Below are 15568 nucleotides of genomic sequence, written 5' to 3' on the forward strand. Positions count from 1 at the left end.
AATAAATGTTATTTGCAGTTAACAATTTTCTTTTTTCTTTATTACAATATTTATGGCAAGACTAGGTATATCGGTCTAGTGGTTTTTGCGTGAAAACGTTACAATCATTTAAAAGTTTCCTCTTTATAATATAAGTTTAGGTAACCTTAAACGATCAATTATATGCCATATAATTAATAAGTCTATTTTATAACAAAACCATTAATTTAACAATTCATAATATTATAAGTGGTTTTGTAATAATCAGTTTTAATAATAATCGGATATATCACAAGTTAATAGGCTTACAGAAGCAATGATAACTTTAAGGAAAACAAAAATCCCTGATAAAATAAAACGCAGCAAAAACTGTGAAAGTTACAAAATATCAAGCATAAAAAAGAAGTCATTACTGTGATTTTGATGTATTAAGAGTGCATTAAGAGAAATTATTGACCTTATCGAGGGGAGATGTGAATAATCGATCACGCGGCTTATCAAAAAAAATTAATTTACATCAGCCGAGCGGACCACCGCGAAATGAGATCAGCGAAATAATTACCGAGTAAACATAAATTACTCTTAATTATAGAGAAATGATTTTATATAAAAAGTCGAGCGTAAACCTCTGCGCATGTTCCGTTGAATTCCTTGATATTTTAATTCTTAAAGCGTTCAATTTAATATGCCATGTATATTAGGGAAGTAAATAGAACGGAAACCATTAATCACGTAAAATGTTGTTTTTTTTTACTCACAAAACAATTTTTATATGTGTAGTAGTTTATATTATAGTATAATGAATGGATATATTCTTTGGATAGAGTTTGCACAGAATAAAAATTCTTTTCTAGATTGAAGGTCACTTAAATTCTTGGTATATGGTACTTGCTACTCAAGATTATAAAATGGGACCAAATGACAATTTCTCTAATACAAAAAATATCACGTCAATTGGTTGAAATCCCACGGAGCTTTTATGTAATAAAACCAAAATAATTATAAACTTAAGAATCGTGGTTGTCTTTCGTGGTTGGAAACATTGGTTAAAACACATATATACTTTAAAAAATTATTGTTCAAATTTTACTAGTTTTAACGTTATCACATACGAAACAACAAGGAGATCGTTTGTAACAATGGTTGGAGACATAGAACCTTTATATTGATATAATTCTAAATATTGTAAACTTCACAAAGCAAGCTTCAATTACAGTGTAACATAATACGAGTATATTTTGTTGCATCGCATGGTAATTGTTCTGGAACGGAGACCTTTGTGCATTTACTATGTAATTATATAACAATAATCCACATTAGAATATGAAACGTACATATATTGTCTGTTCGTTTCATGCAAAACACAATGCAACAATGATTATACAAACATTGCATTCCATATAAATTTTTGACTTGACTTTGGGAAAATTCAGAGCAATAATAATGATTTCAATTATTTTATTACGTCATGTTAGTAATCGACAGAAAATACATGTTTGATTCAATATAATTTTTATTATAATAAAAATATTATAATAGAACTTAAAAGCTATTATAATATAAATTAATGTTATAACTCTAATGTTGTCTACTAATTAATGTTGTAACTAACATATTTCTTTTTTAAGAATGTTCCAGGTGAATTATTGAGATTTTTTTTTTGAAGCTCGTGAAATATTTAAGACGTTCCTAGACTTCATTCATTCGTCAAACTATTCGAATTAATTTTATTTTGTTATTTTACTCGATATCTCCGTTAGTAGATTTGGTCCCAATTAAGAAATAGGAATTGTCCCCACGAACGTCAGTGATCTTTTTTGTAGAAAATAATTATTGAATGGTCGAAGGGAAACATATAGCGGTGAAATGGACAAAACACCATTACTCATTATTAGTTATAGCAATGTATTTTCCTAGATTTTACTTACTAGTTAATAAAGCGAAGCCGTTAATAGATACCCAAATTAATTCTAATATCAACAATACAATACAGACAAGTACCAGACTAGAATTTATACACAAGTCAAGACCATGTGTCCAGTAAAACATGTTGAAATGTCATTAAGACGTGAAATTAGAATGGTTTTCTGTCTAAAATGTAATCACTTCGCGATTACCGTCAAGTATTATAAAATTTCTAATAAATATGTGGGTATTATGTCGCCTTTTATGTTAATATATGTTAAAACTGTTAACGTTGTAATGATATGAATACGTTAACACCTCCGAGCAATGATAGTACCTATGGGTTATTTGCGTATAGTGCATAAAATAATTTCAAATTCATGTTGAATCAGTATTTCTATTGCAGATTTAGTAGGTGAAGAATATAATGGATTATAACGGCTTAAGCTAAGTTTTTTTGAATTATAGCGAACTGTTTTAGCGCTAGCGAAAATTCTATAATATAATATACTAGCTGCACCCGGCAAACGCTGCTCTGCCTTACTCTTATCATTTAGGAGTATGAAAAATAGATGTTGGCCGATTCTCATAGATACCGGATAAGCACAAAAAATTTCATCAAAATCGGTCAAGCCGTTTCGGAGGAGTATGGCAACGAAAACTGTGACACGAGAATTTTATGTATTAGATAATAATCGAATAGCCTATGTCACTCTCTTGTCTATTTCAGACAAAATTATTCTAAAAACGCTCTGTTGCGTTGTTCGCAATTAAGTTATCAGTCAATACTAGTAGGGATGGTTAATATAAATTACCAGCTGCGCTCCGCGGTTTCACCCGCGTAAGTCCGTATCCGGTATCCCGTAGGAACATCGGGATAAAAATTTGCCTATATGTTATTCCAGTCGTCCAGCTATCTACGTACCTAATTTCATTGCAATCGGTTCAGTAGATTTTGCGTGAAAGAGCAACAAACATACACATACATCCATCCTCACAAAGTTTCGCATTTATAATATTAGTAGGATAGTAGGATAGGATAGGATAGAGCCGGTCTAATAAAAAAACAAAACTGTTGCATACTTTCTATTTTAATTAAGATTATGGAGGGTTGTTTTGTAGGATACATTAAAAATATATTACCCATGAATAAAAAGTGATGACTTTTTTGTCTTATTGTCACATACACTTGTTACATACGCACACAAACAACACAGCTCTAAACCAGAATCATACAGAATCATTCATGTGAACTCAAAGGAATCATATTATACACATAGTCACAAGAGTTAATATTATGTGGCCCTGTATCTAAGTCATTTATATTCATTTCTATATTTAGTACGTCAACAAGCTCAGCTCCATAAGAATGTAACTCATGACTTGATCAACAATGACCACGCAATCAATTTGACCCGTCCTGTACTACCATTCTACTAACTGTTTTAACAAGTACCCGTGATTTTATTTTATTGATAATTTGCTTTATATCATTAATTCGTTACTCTTTAGTATTTTGTAGCTTTATAACCATGTTTCACACATGCATGGCATGAAAATTTGTGCTTATAATATTTCATACGATGAACGGTTCATACATTAAAATATTTCTCTTGTTTTTAAGCGATTCCTATTGATATTTACTGTTAGAATTACTAAATAGACCCATTGAATTGAACAACGCTAAAATGCAAAAATAATTTTGAGTCGACTTAAAACATAGTAATACACAAAATTAGGTCGAATGACGTTGAACAATTTCATAAAAATGTGACTTATGCGTCGAAAAAAATAACAATAATTCCAATCACAAAAGATAAAACATATTATTCCATTTTATATTTGACCTTGATCTTAATGTCGTTTTATCGATTTAATTCAATCGTGTCCTCTTTATCAGTTATCACTGTATTGTAAACAACGCCATCTGTTAGGGAGTAGTTTAACTGTGTGTTTCCATGTAAATGTGTAGTGTCAAAAGTTTCTTAGAGGGGGCGTAAATTTAAATATTACATTGTATAGTAAATATTAATTTAAATAAACAATAATATACATCATTTCGAAGTAGTTAAGCAAAAAAATTGTTAAAAGTAATATAATAATGAACATCTGGAACTATAAAGTATTTTATACTTTCGGATCGTTCTATGCATGACAAAACAAAAACAATGCGTTGATTGGTTATTAATAAGATTGATTGTTAGATCAATATTGGTTGCGACTTCGGATTGATTATTAAGATTGGGCGAAGTAATCTATAATAATTTTTATTCAGTGTTCTCAAAGTACTGAGATTTCAGCATTTAGGTATTGTTACTTGTCCAGTAATATTATGTGTTCACACACCACTTGTAGTAGCGCTCGGCGTTTCCACCTCCCAAGGTGTACAGTAAAAGACAGGTTGAAATCTCACTGTCAGATCACACATTCCCTGTAATTCCCTAGTTTAATATTCAAGATTATACTGATACCATCCACCATGTGTGGTTATCAATTCTGAGGAATTGTAAAGATACTTCAGACACTAATTCTTAGAATTTAGCCAAAATATACACGAAATATTTTTGTAACAGCAGACGTTTACCAGGTTTATGGCTATGACGTTTCAAGGCCACCTTGGTATAAAAATAGACTAAGAACAGCATCTCAATGATCAGTTTAAACCATAATTTTAAAAATTCATTTATGACTAGCTGTTTGTTGCCCGCAGCTTCGCCCGCGTGATGTTAATAAATATTCTTTCCTCCCCTTTTTATCCCCTTGGAGGTAGAGTTTTTAAAATACTTTCTTAGCGGATGCCTAGGTCATAACATCTATCTGCATGCCATTTTTCAGCCCGATCCGTCCAGTGGTTTGGTCTGTGCGTTGATCAATCACTCACATGTCAGTCACCTTTTTGCTATATATATTTAGATTAACAACATTTCTTTTGAAAAAGTCCATCTGTCGCGTTGTTATTTGAATTTCTTCAAAGCGCATTCATCCGACGTCTCAAAGACGAAAGAGTTTCACATTTCTCAATTCGCATGATTTTTTTTTTTTGGTTCGTTACTGGATAATTATCCGTGGGTTTTCAACCGATTGATGTGATTCTTTTTATGTTTGATAGGGAATTGTCGTCATATCTTTCAATTGTAGAATTTGTAGTGGTGCCTTACCCCAGGAAGTTCGTAACCATTGCTTTGTAGAAAATTATCATTTGTATTGAATTCGATATTCCCTGTGTGTATAGCCTCAACTTTCCTATTCAATTGTAGAAATGAACATACATACTAAATACCTATTTTGACACGTAATACCATCACTTTTTTAAACTTTAATAGATATGTAATAGATTTCTTCTGTTCTATAATAAATAGTAATTATTAAAATCTAATCCTAACACAAGCTTTATTTATAGGTCTTTAAATCATTCTTAGCTAGCCGTAACCTGTAAGGCCTCATCACAAATTGAGGATTTCTATATTTTTAGCTTGACGCTTGCCTTACTTATGCTCTGACCTTACTCACTCCATAAGGAAACGGGTTCTCGTTTAAACTACAAATTAGGAGCCATGAAACCTATCTCAATGTTCCTCAAACGTTGCATTTGCTTCACAGTTCTTTTAGGACGAATCCGATTCAAAATAATATTGTTTTTTCATATTGATGCACATAAAATAGAATTTGGTGGTAGTTCAAACACACGTGCCGATATATTTGGTCAACGCAGAAATCAATCAAGGAGCTACGTTCGGAATAGGTCCATCAAAGTCATAGAAGGCTTATTTTGGCGCGCGGTGAGCTGGCCCAGTAGTTAAACGGCGCAGCCTGATCGAAACGTACGTTAGGCGAGCGCAAAAAAATCCGCGTATTGTGCGAGTGTTCATTAAAAGTATATTTGTTTACTTTTCCGTGTTTTGAATTTCGTTTTTTTTTTTTGTTATCTGCTATAGCGTACTTTTGCTAAAGCGATGGATTTTTTTTATATATCATTTTGCAATTACTACATATGAGTTGAAGTTGGAAGCTTTGGTCGTTTAAAATTGCATTTTTACATTTAAAAACCTTGCGTTGCTTCTAATTTCGTGACAGTAAAACATGACCTAGAAGTAAACTTTAAAATAATGACAGCATCACGGGACAGGCAAATTACAAAAGTATATGTTTGTTATATACGTGACTTGTTTGGTGACTACTTATTTCAAATTCACAAGTGGGTGATTATTTACTAGTGAATTTGTGGTTTTTAGCTATCACAAGAGAAGGAGTTTTTTTTTATTTAGTTTTACCGAGATGGGCATGATTTGGATTTCCTATTTCTATGAATCGCAGGTCATGTAAAGAAAAACAAATAATTGTTATGAACAGTTTCGATGTTTTATGATTAAAATGAATAAAATTACATTAATAATTTTTACGAGCAGACATACTAAGCGCTTCAAGGTGTCATGCGTTTAAATGTATGACTATATAAAATACATAAATATAATCGTATATTCAGCAAGATGTATTGATTCAACATAAATCAAATCGACTAGCATTTTTAATAAATTGTAGAAAAAATTGTAGTCATTAGTTTATTATAAGCCTATAATTAGGATATTTTTTAATCACATGCATTTACTACCAAATGTCAAATATTACGAACATTATCATAAGAAAATAGATGCAAAATAATAAATATTCATAACAAATAAATACGATTCATTATATTCATCTCATAATTTTAGATAAAACATTTTTGCGTTAATTTCACATACATAAAGACATTTATTCAATGGCGTGCCACACCGAAAACTAGGTATACATATATTCCAAAAATATACAAGGACAAAACGATTACCTAAAATTTCGTCTTTATTATTCTGTTAATTGGATTAAGTCCGGTGAATTGAAATAATTAATAAAAACAATGGCTATTATAAAATTGTACGTACAATTGTATGCAATTATATTGAACTAGATGCGCCCCGCGGTTTCACCCGCGTAAGTCCGTATCCCGTACGAATATCGGAATGAAAAGTTGCATATGTGCTATTCCAGTTGTCCAGCTATCTACATATCAAATTTCATTGCAATCAATTCAGTAGTTTTTTCGTGAAAGAGTAACAAACATACACATACACATACATCCATCCTCGCAAACTTTCGCATTTATGATATTTGTAGGATAGGATAGGATAAGATTGAAGTTGCATAAAATTGTATGCAAAATGATCTCCATTACATAAAAAAGTATTGAGGGCTTGTTTATTTACAATATGTTGCTCAGTATTCAATGTGGGTACTCGCTTCATACCCACTTGCAAGTAAATTTCTACGTGGTGTCTTAACGTAACGCATCGCTGACTTCCGATAAACCTTCGAGCACTTCCCGGTTGCAATGCCAGTATCTGTAATCTATTCTATTTATAGCTGAACGGAGAAATGATGTCTTAAATATGATAAATAGTTTATCCTTCTTTGTGACGAAAATCCGATCCGAACGAATGAAGTTGTATGTATGTTTATAACTCTTTCACACCACTGAATGGTTTTTTAATTATATTAGGTAGTCATGTAGCTTATGTACCAGTATAACACATGAGCTATAGAAATACTTGCATTTTCCCGTAGCTTCGTCCTTAGGTAAGACAGCGCGTAAAAAGGATATTAAAAACAAAATCACTAAGTAAATAGTTCATATTTTACAATCTGTGGTAATAAATAAAGAACGAGCGAAGTCATGGCGAACTTCTGTCATTCAATAAAATTGATAGATTTTATCATGGCGAATGTAAAAGCAATTAAATAGTTGCATTTTCATTTATGGATAATTGCATTAATTTATTAATCAACAAAGTGTGAATTGCATATGTAATTAAAATAACGAAGTGTTATATTGAATTATTGAAATATGTGTAAAGCTTATATTGATTTAAAGCACATTTTAATCATTCAATTTACTTTAGCTCCAACTCACTTTACATTTTCCTCACACGAAGATTTTGAAATCTTTTGATCATTTTTTTTTTTCGATTACTCCGTGGATTTTTAAACGATTTAGGTGTTATTATGTTTTACAGGAAATTGTTGTTTTTTAGTCCCATTTTAGTCCCAAGTCTAAAGTCCCATGTCCGTATCCTACTTCAGTGATACCTTTTGTGGGAAATACTTATTTTATCCTCCCGGACCTTGTATACTGTTCCACTTATTTCTTTGGAAAATTTTAAAAAAATCCTTGCCAGATAGAAAAGAATATGTACCATATAACAAGAATGTAAAACATCAGCATCCAACAGACACGCTATCTAAAAGAAGTTACTAATTTAAATATTACATGAGTACAATACAATGCACCATACATGATTCAATTTAGGAACGCCTTTAAGACTTTCAAATTCAACATATATATAACAGATATATATAATAACCGATAATGAATATAATTACAAAGGAATTTACAATTCCACCCCGTCTAGATAGCAATTTTAATCATCAAAATTATCCACATAAGCTTTACAACTCAAAGGAACTCCCTTGAGTTTTGCAACATCCACGCGCAATTATTGCTAGCTGCGCCTCGCGGTTTCACCCGCGTAAGTCCGTACCCCGTAGGAATATCGGGATAAAAAGTTGCCTTTATAATATTTCAGTTACCCAACTGTTGCCAGTCTACTTACCAAATTTCATTGCTATCGGTTCAGTAGTTTTTGCGTGAAATAGTAACAAACACACACACATCCTTACTGAAACAGACTCCAAAACTGTCGCATTTATAATACTAGTAGGATTTTTGCTCGCTATTCTACGGTGTGTCAGTTTTTACTAAGATAAATTTGCTTTACAATAATTACCAGATGTATAACCACGCTTCAGTGTCATCATACGAAAATACATACTGCTTAGTTTCCTTCTATAAAAGTGACGGTCTTTTTTTAACGTGACATTGGTGCATTATTCAGTATTCATTAGTGTCAAGGTTTTCTTATAGAAAGTAATTTAAAGTTCGTAAAATTCTTGGAAGAGTTAGTCTGTCATTTGTGTAAAGTTTGGGTGTGCTGGATTTCAAAAATTTCATATTTTGTGTGTCGTTTTTAAATTATATATATCAATAGTTCTCAAAACTAATAAAAATGTCTTTAGATCCCTATTGTGACAAACGAAGTCGTTAATATATAATAGCATATAAATCTCACTTAATTTTACTCATGTCTTTCAACTTTCGAGACACATTCGTTCCCCGTACACAGCGATACCTTTATCTGCTTGTTTAGCAAAAAATACACTAAAATGTGTCAACTACATTACGTAATCTGCCCTAATGGTTTCGGCTGTTTCGATGTCATGATAGCGTCAAGCCCATAAATAGCTAGTCTGCGGCCTGTCAGCTCCGACTAACAGGCTTAACGTCATGTGACGTCAAGCAAAGAAGATTATCTAGCTGTGTGATGTTTTCTACTATGTTGATAGCTTTTGCTGCGTATGCAAATTACACTACCAGCCGTTAGACTGCGCCCGAGTTGTAAAAACGCTGCTAATTGAAAAACTTCCGTTGTTTTGAGAACGCCGGAACGCCGTGTCTTCTGATTTCTATTTGTGGGTTTTGAAAATCTGCTTACAGTATTAGTATGGTATTATATTATCTGTTCTATAGTATCGAAATAAAAATACCATCCAGCTTGCCGAGACTTCAGTCTATGGAAAACAATTAACAGGTTTTTCGATCTGAAAGTCTTTGTTCATCCGCCTAGATGAATTTCAGCGTATCAAGTATTGATTTTCATTGGTTTTTTAAATATAGATATGTTGCTACAATCAAATCTGTTTGTTCAATCTTAACAAAATGAAATTTGCACATCTATAAAATTACATATAAAAAATAAGATGTATTAAGAATATTAATTCAAAGTGATAGTTGTGTTTAATAATATACAATTAAATCATAAATGCTTTATGGAAATGTAAATCATACATTAGCAAAATTTATTGATGTAAAGAAATAACAGGTTAAAAGATCAAACAAGCTCTTAATCATACGCTTTATAATCTGCCGACATTGAAATTATAATCTTTATTGGTTAAATCAATTATCTGGCTATTGCTTTTGAATTAGAAGAAGCCAAATAAATGTAAAAGTTTAGAGTTCCGTCGTTGATGAATATCATAATAAAAATGCTTAGGGTAATAATATAACGCACGTATTTATAGGGTTAACAAGCTTATAATATTTATTGGAATTCCAATATTGTACCTAGATCTTATTTCAGAAATAACGATGTTTATTTTAGGTTAAGAAATCAAATGATTCCTAGTCAGAAAAGTTCGATACAAAATAGAATTTCATGTATTGTCTATTTGTTTCTGTAGCAAACGTAGTTCATCTTAAATGACTAATGCGTGTATTTTACGAAAATACATTTTTACTGAAACCACGTGTTTCTGGGCTCTTGTCCAACATAAGCGAGTCTAGGACATCTTAGACTGGACTGATAATATGTTTTATGTTTACCTGTACCATATTTATGTCATATTATTGATGAATGTCAGTTGTAATCCACGCGATAAGCAATCTATCGATAACACGTCTGGAAATAACTATGAAGACATTTTAACAGCTCGTCTCCATGGATAAAATAGTTTTTGACTATAAATTAGAATTTATGAAAGTTGCTTACATATTATGAGGTTTATGTCTCGTCATTAAGTTATAGTCTGCCTGGTTATTGGTACTTTCTTTACCACGCAAATATTTCAATCTGTATCTTTTTTAATCAATTACACATAGAATCAATAACACAATTGTAAAACTTATTGTGCAATTAAAAAGTAGTTGGTCTTTACAATGGTGACATACGTAATTTTTGACAAAATATCTGTTAATCTTATCTTTTCTAATCTATAAGTAAAATAATACATAATGTATGAAGGTAAAAATATCATTGCTTCATTAATACTGAAATCAGTTTTTTCTCTTTGGTCAGTTCAAAAAAGTTTTTTTTTATATTACTCTTACTATTTTTATTTCTTTTATTTTTACTATATTTACTCTTAGTACTCTCGTTTCATTTATAACATTTATCGTATTATCCAAGTTCATGTTGGTTATCCATTTTTTTCCTGGAGAAATTTGATTTATTCATACAATAAAATTTCTACATCTTTGCAAAAAATCGTAGTTTGAACTCTGAAATAACAAGCATTCAGACCGGGTGGATCCAGTAGGTATATATAGTCAATAGTTTTTATTATTATTATATTTATATATATATATATATATAAATTCTTAAAAATAGACCAATCACAATTGATATTCAATAAGATGTTCTATTATAGAATAGCACGTGTGTCCCAAATTATTCTTGTTGACCTTTTAATTAAAAGTATAAGGCGTTTGTCGATAAGTCAACTAGTTTGTCGACCTTATGTTTAATTATTTATATCCTCCCACATACAAACACTCATTATAATAATTAAATCTGTCTATGAAATTATTATGATAATTTAAGCTGCTATTACTGTTGTATTGGTATTTAAAGAAAGATTGTTATAAACTAAATTCTTCAATTTATGAGAGTAGCTTTAGCCCGATGCATCGCTCGATCAATTCTACTATTGTTTTTTTGTACTATAAATTACATATAGTCTGTATTCGTTGCAATTATATATTTATCCATATTTATTCTGACGTCATTGAGTTACAAAGGGCCATTAAACTGAAACATTTACAATATCAATAGGACTACGCAGTTATTTTTAGGATATTGTCAAATAATATAACCAAGGATTTTTGTGCTATTATATTTTAATGCAAACTCGTTTATAAAATTTTAAAATTTGCTCTTTTTCAAGCCCAAACAAACCAACTTTAACACTTGTCCTTTGTTCATTAAATCGTTAGTCATATTTCAATAAACACCAATTAAATGTGACACATGGTCGACGTGGTGGTTTCTATAAAAAGTGGTCGCACCACAATGCAGTGTCATTGAGTACTGTTCAATGTAGTGAGAAAGAATTATAGACTCACGCTTGATGCAATGACGTCTTGCATAATTAACGAGGAAACAATGGGCACATTTAAAGTCGAGCCCATGCAGAGGTGTGGGCGCTGTTGGTACTAAAAATACTCTCTCATAATTCCTTTTATTTATAATCATTTTAAAATAAGAAAATTTTAAATATTTATAAAAAAATTCAATGCTATGAAACTAAAAATTACATTTTAAAATAATCAAAACATTAGCATTAGAATTGGGATAAAATATGGGAAATTCCAATATTAATAGAATACTGAGTATAATGCTTTGATCGATTTTCAATATCTACTCAAAACGTGTAAACTAAATTTACGCTTATTACATATTATAAGTGGCTCGTACATTCCTTTATCTGGTCCTATCGATGATACAGCTGATAGCAAAAGTACATTAATAGCAGTGTTGCTCGACTCAGCGATTTCTATAAACGTAATGTAAATTTTAAAATTCAGTGCTATAAAGGGAGAGCATGCCAATGGTTTGCAGTGTGTAAGTGAAATACAAGTCTGGTACAGTGATTTAAAAACTAGTGATCATGTCGCACACACACACAACACAGTGTAAAATTGACCACTACTTCAAACTGGAGAAGAAGTACCTAGACTTGAAGAGACTGGTCATGGAGAAGACTGAAGAATTGAAGAAGCGTGATAAAATAATAGCAATGCTAGAAAATGAAATTGACGATCGAGATACAACCATACGATATTTGAAGAACGAAATTGACAAATTTCGTCAAGTTGTCAAACCTTTAACTAGACAAATGATCGACATGCAACGGAATGGTGTGGAAGTGGAGGAAGAGTGCCTGGTGATTAAATCTCCTGGTGTAGAAAATACCAGGGTGTTCCGTTTAGGTGAACCCAGGTTGAAAAGAACAGCTATATCAGCCGAGCCTCTGTCTTCTTTGACACAGGATCCTGAAATGAAGTTGGTTAAAATAATAAAAAGTTTAAAGTGAGTATTTATATGCCTCTACCAGTATATGAAAAACTACGCTTTTCTTTTTAAATCATATAATATAATATATAATAAATTATAGGCTGTAGCAGACTTTCACTAGATTTCAAATGGAAACTTAATTGTTTTGTTTACGTCATTGAAATATAAACCAGACATCATCCAGGTAAACATGTACATAATTCAAAACGTCTAAATTGCCCAACCAAGCTACGAAGGTCACAATCGAGATCGTTTTTACAAATTGCACGTATATTTCATTCAAAGCAATATCACGATAGCTATAAATCTTTTATAATAAATACGTGCTGTACAACATTTGTATCGATATCCATCAATCAGCAGTGAATTTCTTTCTCAGCTATGGTGCTGTCGACTCGAGGCCAACATGTGTTAGCCGGAGTGCCTTCGTACTCGCATTTGGTATAATTACGTTCGAACTTTATTGCGTGTCCTCGCCTTTGGCTGACACGATTCATGACACGAATGTAACTGGCTGAATTGATGAGTTCAATCAGTCTGCGCGGAAAGTTTAGCGTGTTTTCTTTATGTTGCGAGTGTTTCTTGCGATATTTGCAATCGTAGTTTGAAATCTTTGGAAGATTTACCAATTTCAGCAGTTTGTCTTCGATTTTATTTTATTCTTCATTCTTTACTAATAATCATATGATATCATGTATAACAAAACTCACATATCTCTTTAAACTATGTCTTAGTTTAATAATAAGTTCTATAACGACTTACATAATGCAAACATATTCTAGTTTTAAAACTGCACTGACCTTAATAAAATAAATTTATCAGCCATGCGTTAACATGTTGATCTAATTATTTATATGGAGCTATAAATATAATGTTTAATTATATGTGTGTGGTGTACGATATACAATCTTTGTGTTATAATATTCTATCTTAAGTGTAGTGTTTATTTTAGTTTAACAAGAGATTTACTCAAAACTTTTAGTTACATTGATCTCTCTGACATTTATTTTATTACATCATTCGAGTTAACGATGTGTAAGTATATGTAGTTATTTTTGGGACTTGACGAATGAGTATTATTTTAGTGTTAACTATTCATTATATTTAAGCGATCGTATTTTGTCAGCTTTATTTAATTGCGACATGAAAATGTCCAAGCCTTTCTAAATTAATATCTAATTGTTTGTAATTTCTCCCTTATTACATATAATACGATTATATTTTTTGTAAACATTTTACGAAACCTCCGCGCTCTTTTTATCTGATCTTATCGGCTTTATTATATACGGATATAGACATGCCTATCACTATCACAATCTTACAACTGTAGTAAGTTAAGTCATGCTCGAATTAATATTTTGGACCCTTATAGCATATTCGTACGTGGACTTCATTAAACATAACATCAGATTTGTCTCTATTGAACCCGGCGATCTTCATTTTTATGTTTTTAGATGGATGGCTAATTACTACCAAATATACTTACTAGGCGAGCTTTTCTGCCATTCATTGTTACTAAACGTAACATCATACAAAAACGTAATTTTTAGTTAATTATTGATCTGTTCGGTCAATATTCAATGAATTTATATTTGTTAACATTACAAGCTAACTGAAAGTTCTATTATTATTATGTCTAATTTATCAAATGATAAATAAAATCTTTTAATTTCGCTATGCATTACGTTACAAAAACACGCAGCGTGTATGTTATACTTAATAAAACAATAAATAACATAGTGTTATGATAAGTTCAAAAGTATATTACATATACAATTTATAACTGTCAAGACTAGAAGCAATTATAAGATGTATTTAATACTCCGAAGTTGATCGCGATTCATTGCTTTAATTTGTTGTCATTTAAAGGTTATTGTCATTAAACTGTCTCATTGAGAGAATCCTTGGCTATAACAATCATTGTCTCGAGTGTGCATGTAATTTGAGTTTAATAATATATCATTAAAAAGAAATTAACTGTATACATTCAATATATTCTATGATAAAATACTGGTTCTAACAGTTTCAGATTTATTTGAGATATCCGCAAATTAATCGTCTCTTTATATAACTAATTAAATTTATACCGGAATGAAGTGATTCTGAAATCAAAATTAGGAAATGTAGTATATATTTTAATAACTGTCTGTTTGTAAATGACTACCATCTCACAGGTATTATAATGAACTTTAAAAATCCGCGTCGTTTTCATGTCTTACATTTACTGCAAAATCTAAGTTTGTTCATATTGGCTATATGCTATGTGAGATTACGCATAGATTTTTTGTCGAATTTTATAAGGAAATTAATATAGAATCTACATTGAATATGCTTTTTATAGTAAATAAAAAACATGTGTCGGCTAATTGTTTCCTAATAAAGCAGGACTTAATTACAGTCTCAGTAATGACCAGTCTATGTTTCTTAAGAGTAATTAACTTGCAAAGAAATATGTTGGATATTATTAATTGTTAATTTGTTTTTCTGATAGATAGATTCCGAAGGTAAAATTCACACACATTATTTTAATGAATATATTTATTTTAAGAAAATTTTTGTGTATATTTGTAAATCTATATTTATTTTTATGGCCATTTTTGAATGTTTTAAACTGTTATAGTGTGGTTATTGAAATTGATGAATAAGTACATTGCTGCCTCAATAATTTATTAAAATGTTTTAAAAATATGAGATGTAACGCATAAAAAATTATCTATAATGACCTATTACAAATTCGTAAA

At 30.8% G+C, this 15568-nt stretch overlaps 1 protein-coding gene across 3 annotated transcripts in view; it reads left to right on the top strand.

Moving 5' to 3' along the window:
- LOC119839976 (cGMP-dependent protein kinase, isozyme 2 forms cD4/T1/T3A/T3B) overlaps nucleotides 1–15568 on the top strand; it is a 107878-nt gene that overhangs the window by 52608 nt on the left and 39702 nt on the right. The window contains exons 1-2 of one of the 3 annotated variants that reach the window (XM_038366455.1): nucleotides 5705–5758; nucleotides 12338–12842. The exons of the other annotated variants lie outside the window; for them this stretch is intronic. Coding sequence (XP_038222383.1) covers nucleotides 12421–12842 — 422 coding nt within the window. The 5' untranslated portion in view covers nucleotides 5705–5758; nucleotides 12338–12420. Of the gene's footprint in view, nucleotides 1–5704; nucleotides 5759–12337; nucleotides 12843–15568 lie in introns of those variants that run through there. 3 annotated transcript variants of the gene reach the window in all.

Source organism: Zerene cesonia, chromosome 5 (assembly GCF_012273895.1).
Source record: "Zerene cesonia ecotype Mississippi chromosome 5, Zerene_cesonia_1.1, whole genome shotgun sequence".
Lineage (NCBI taxonomy): Eukaryota > Metazoa > Arthropoda > Insecta > Lepidoptera > Pieridae > Zerene > Zerene cesonia.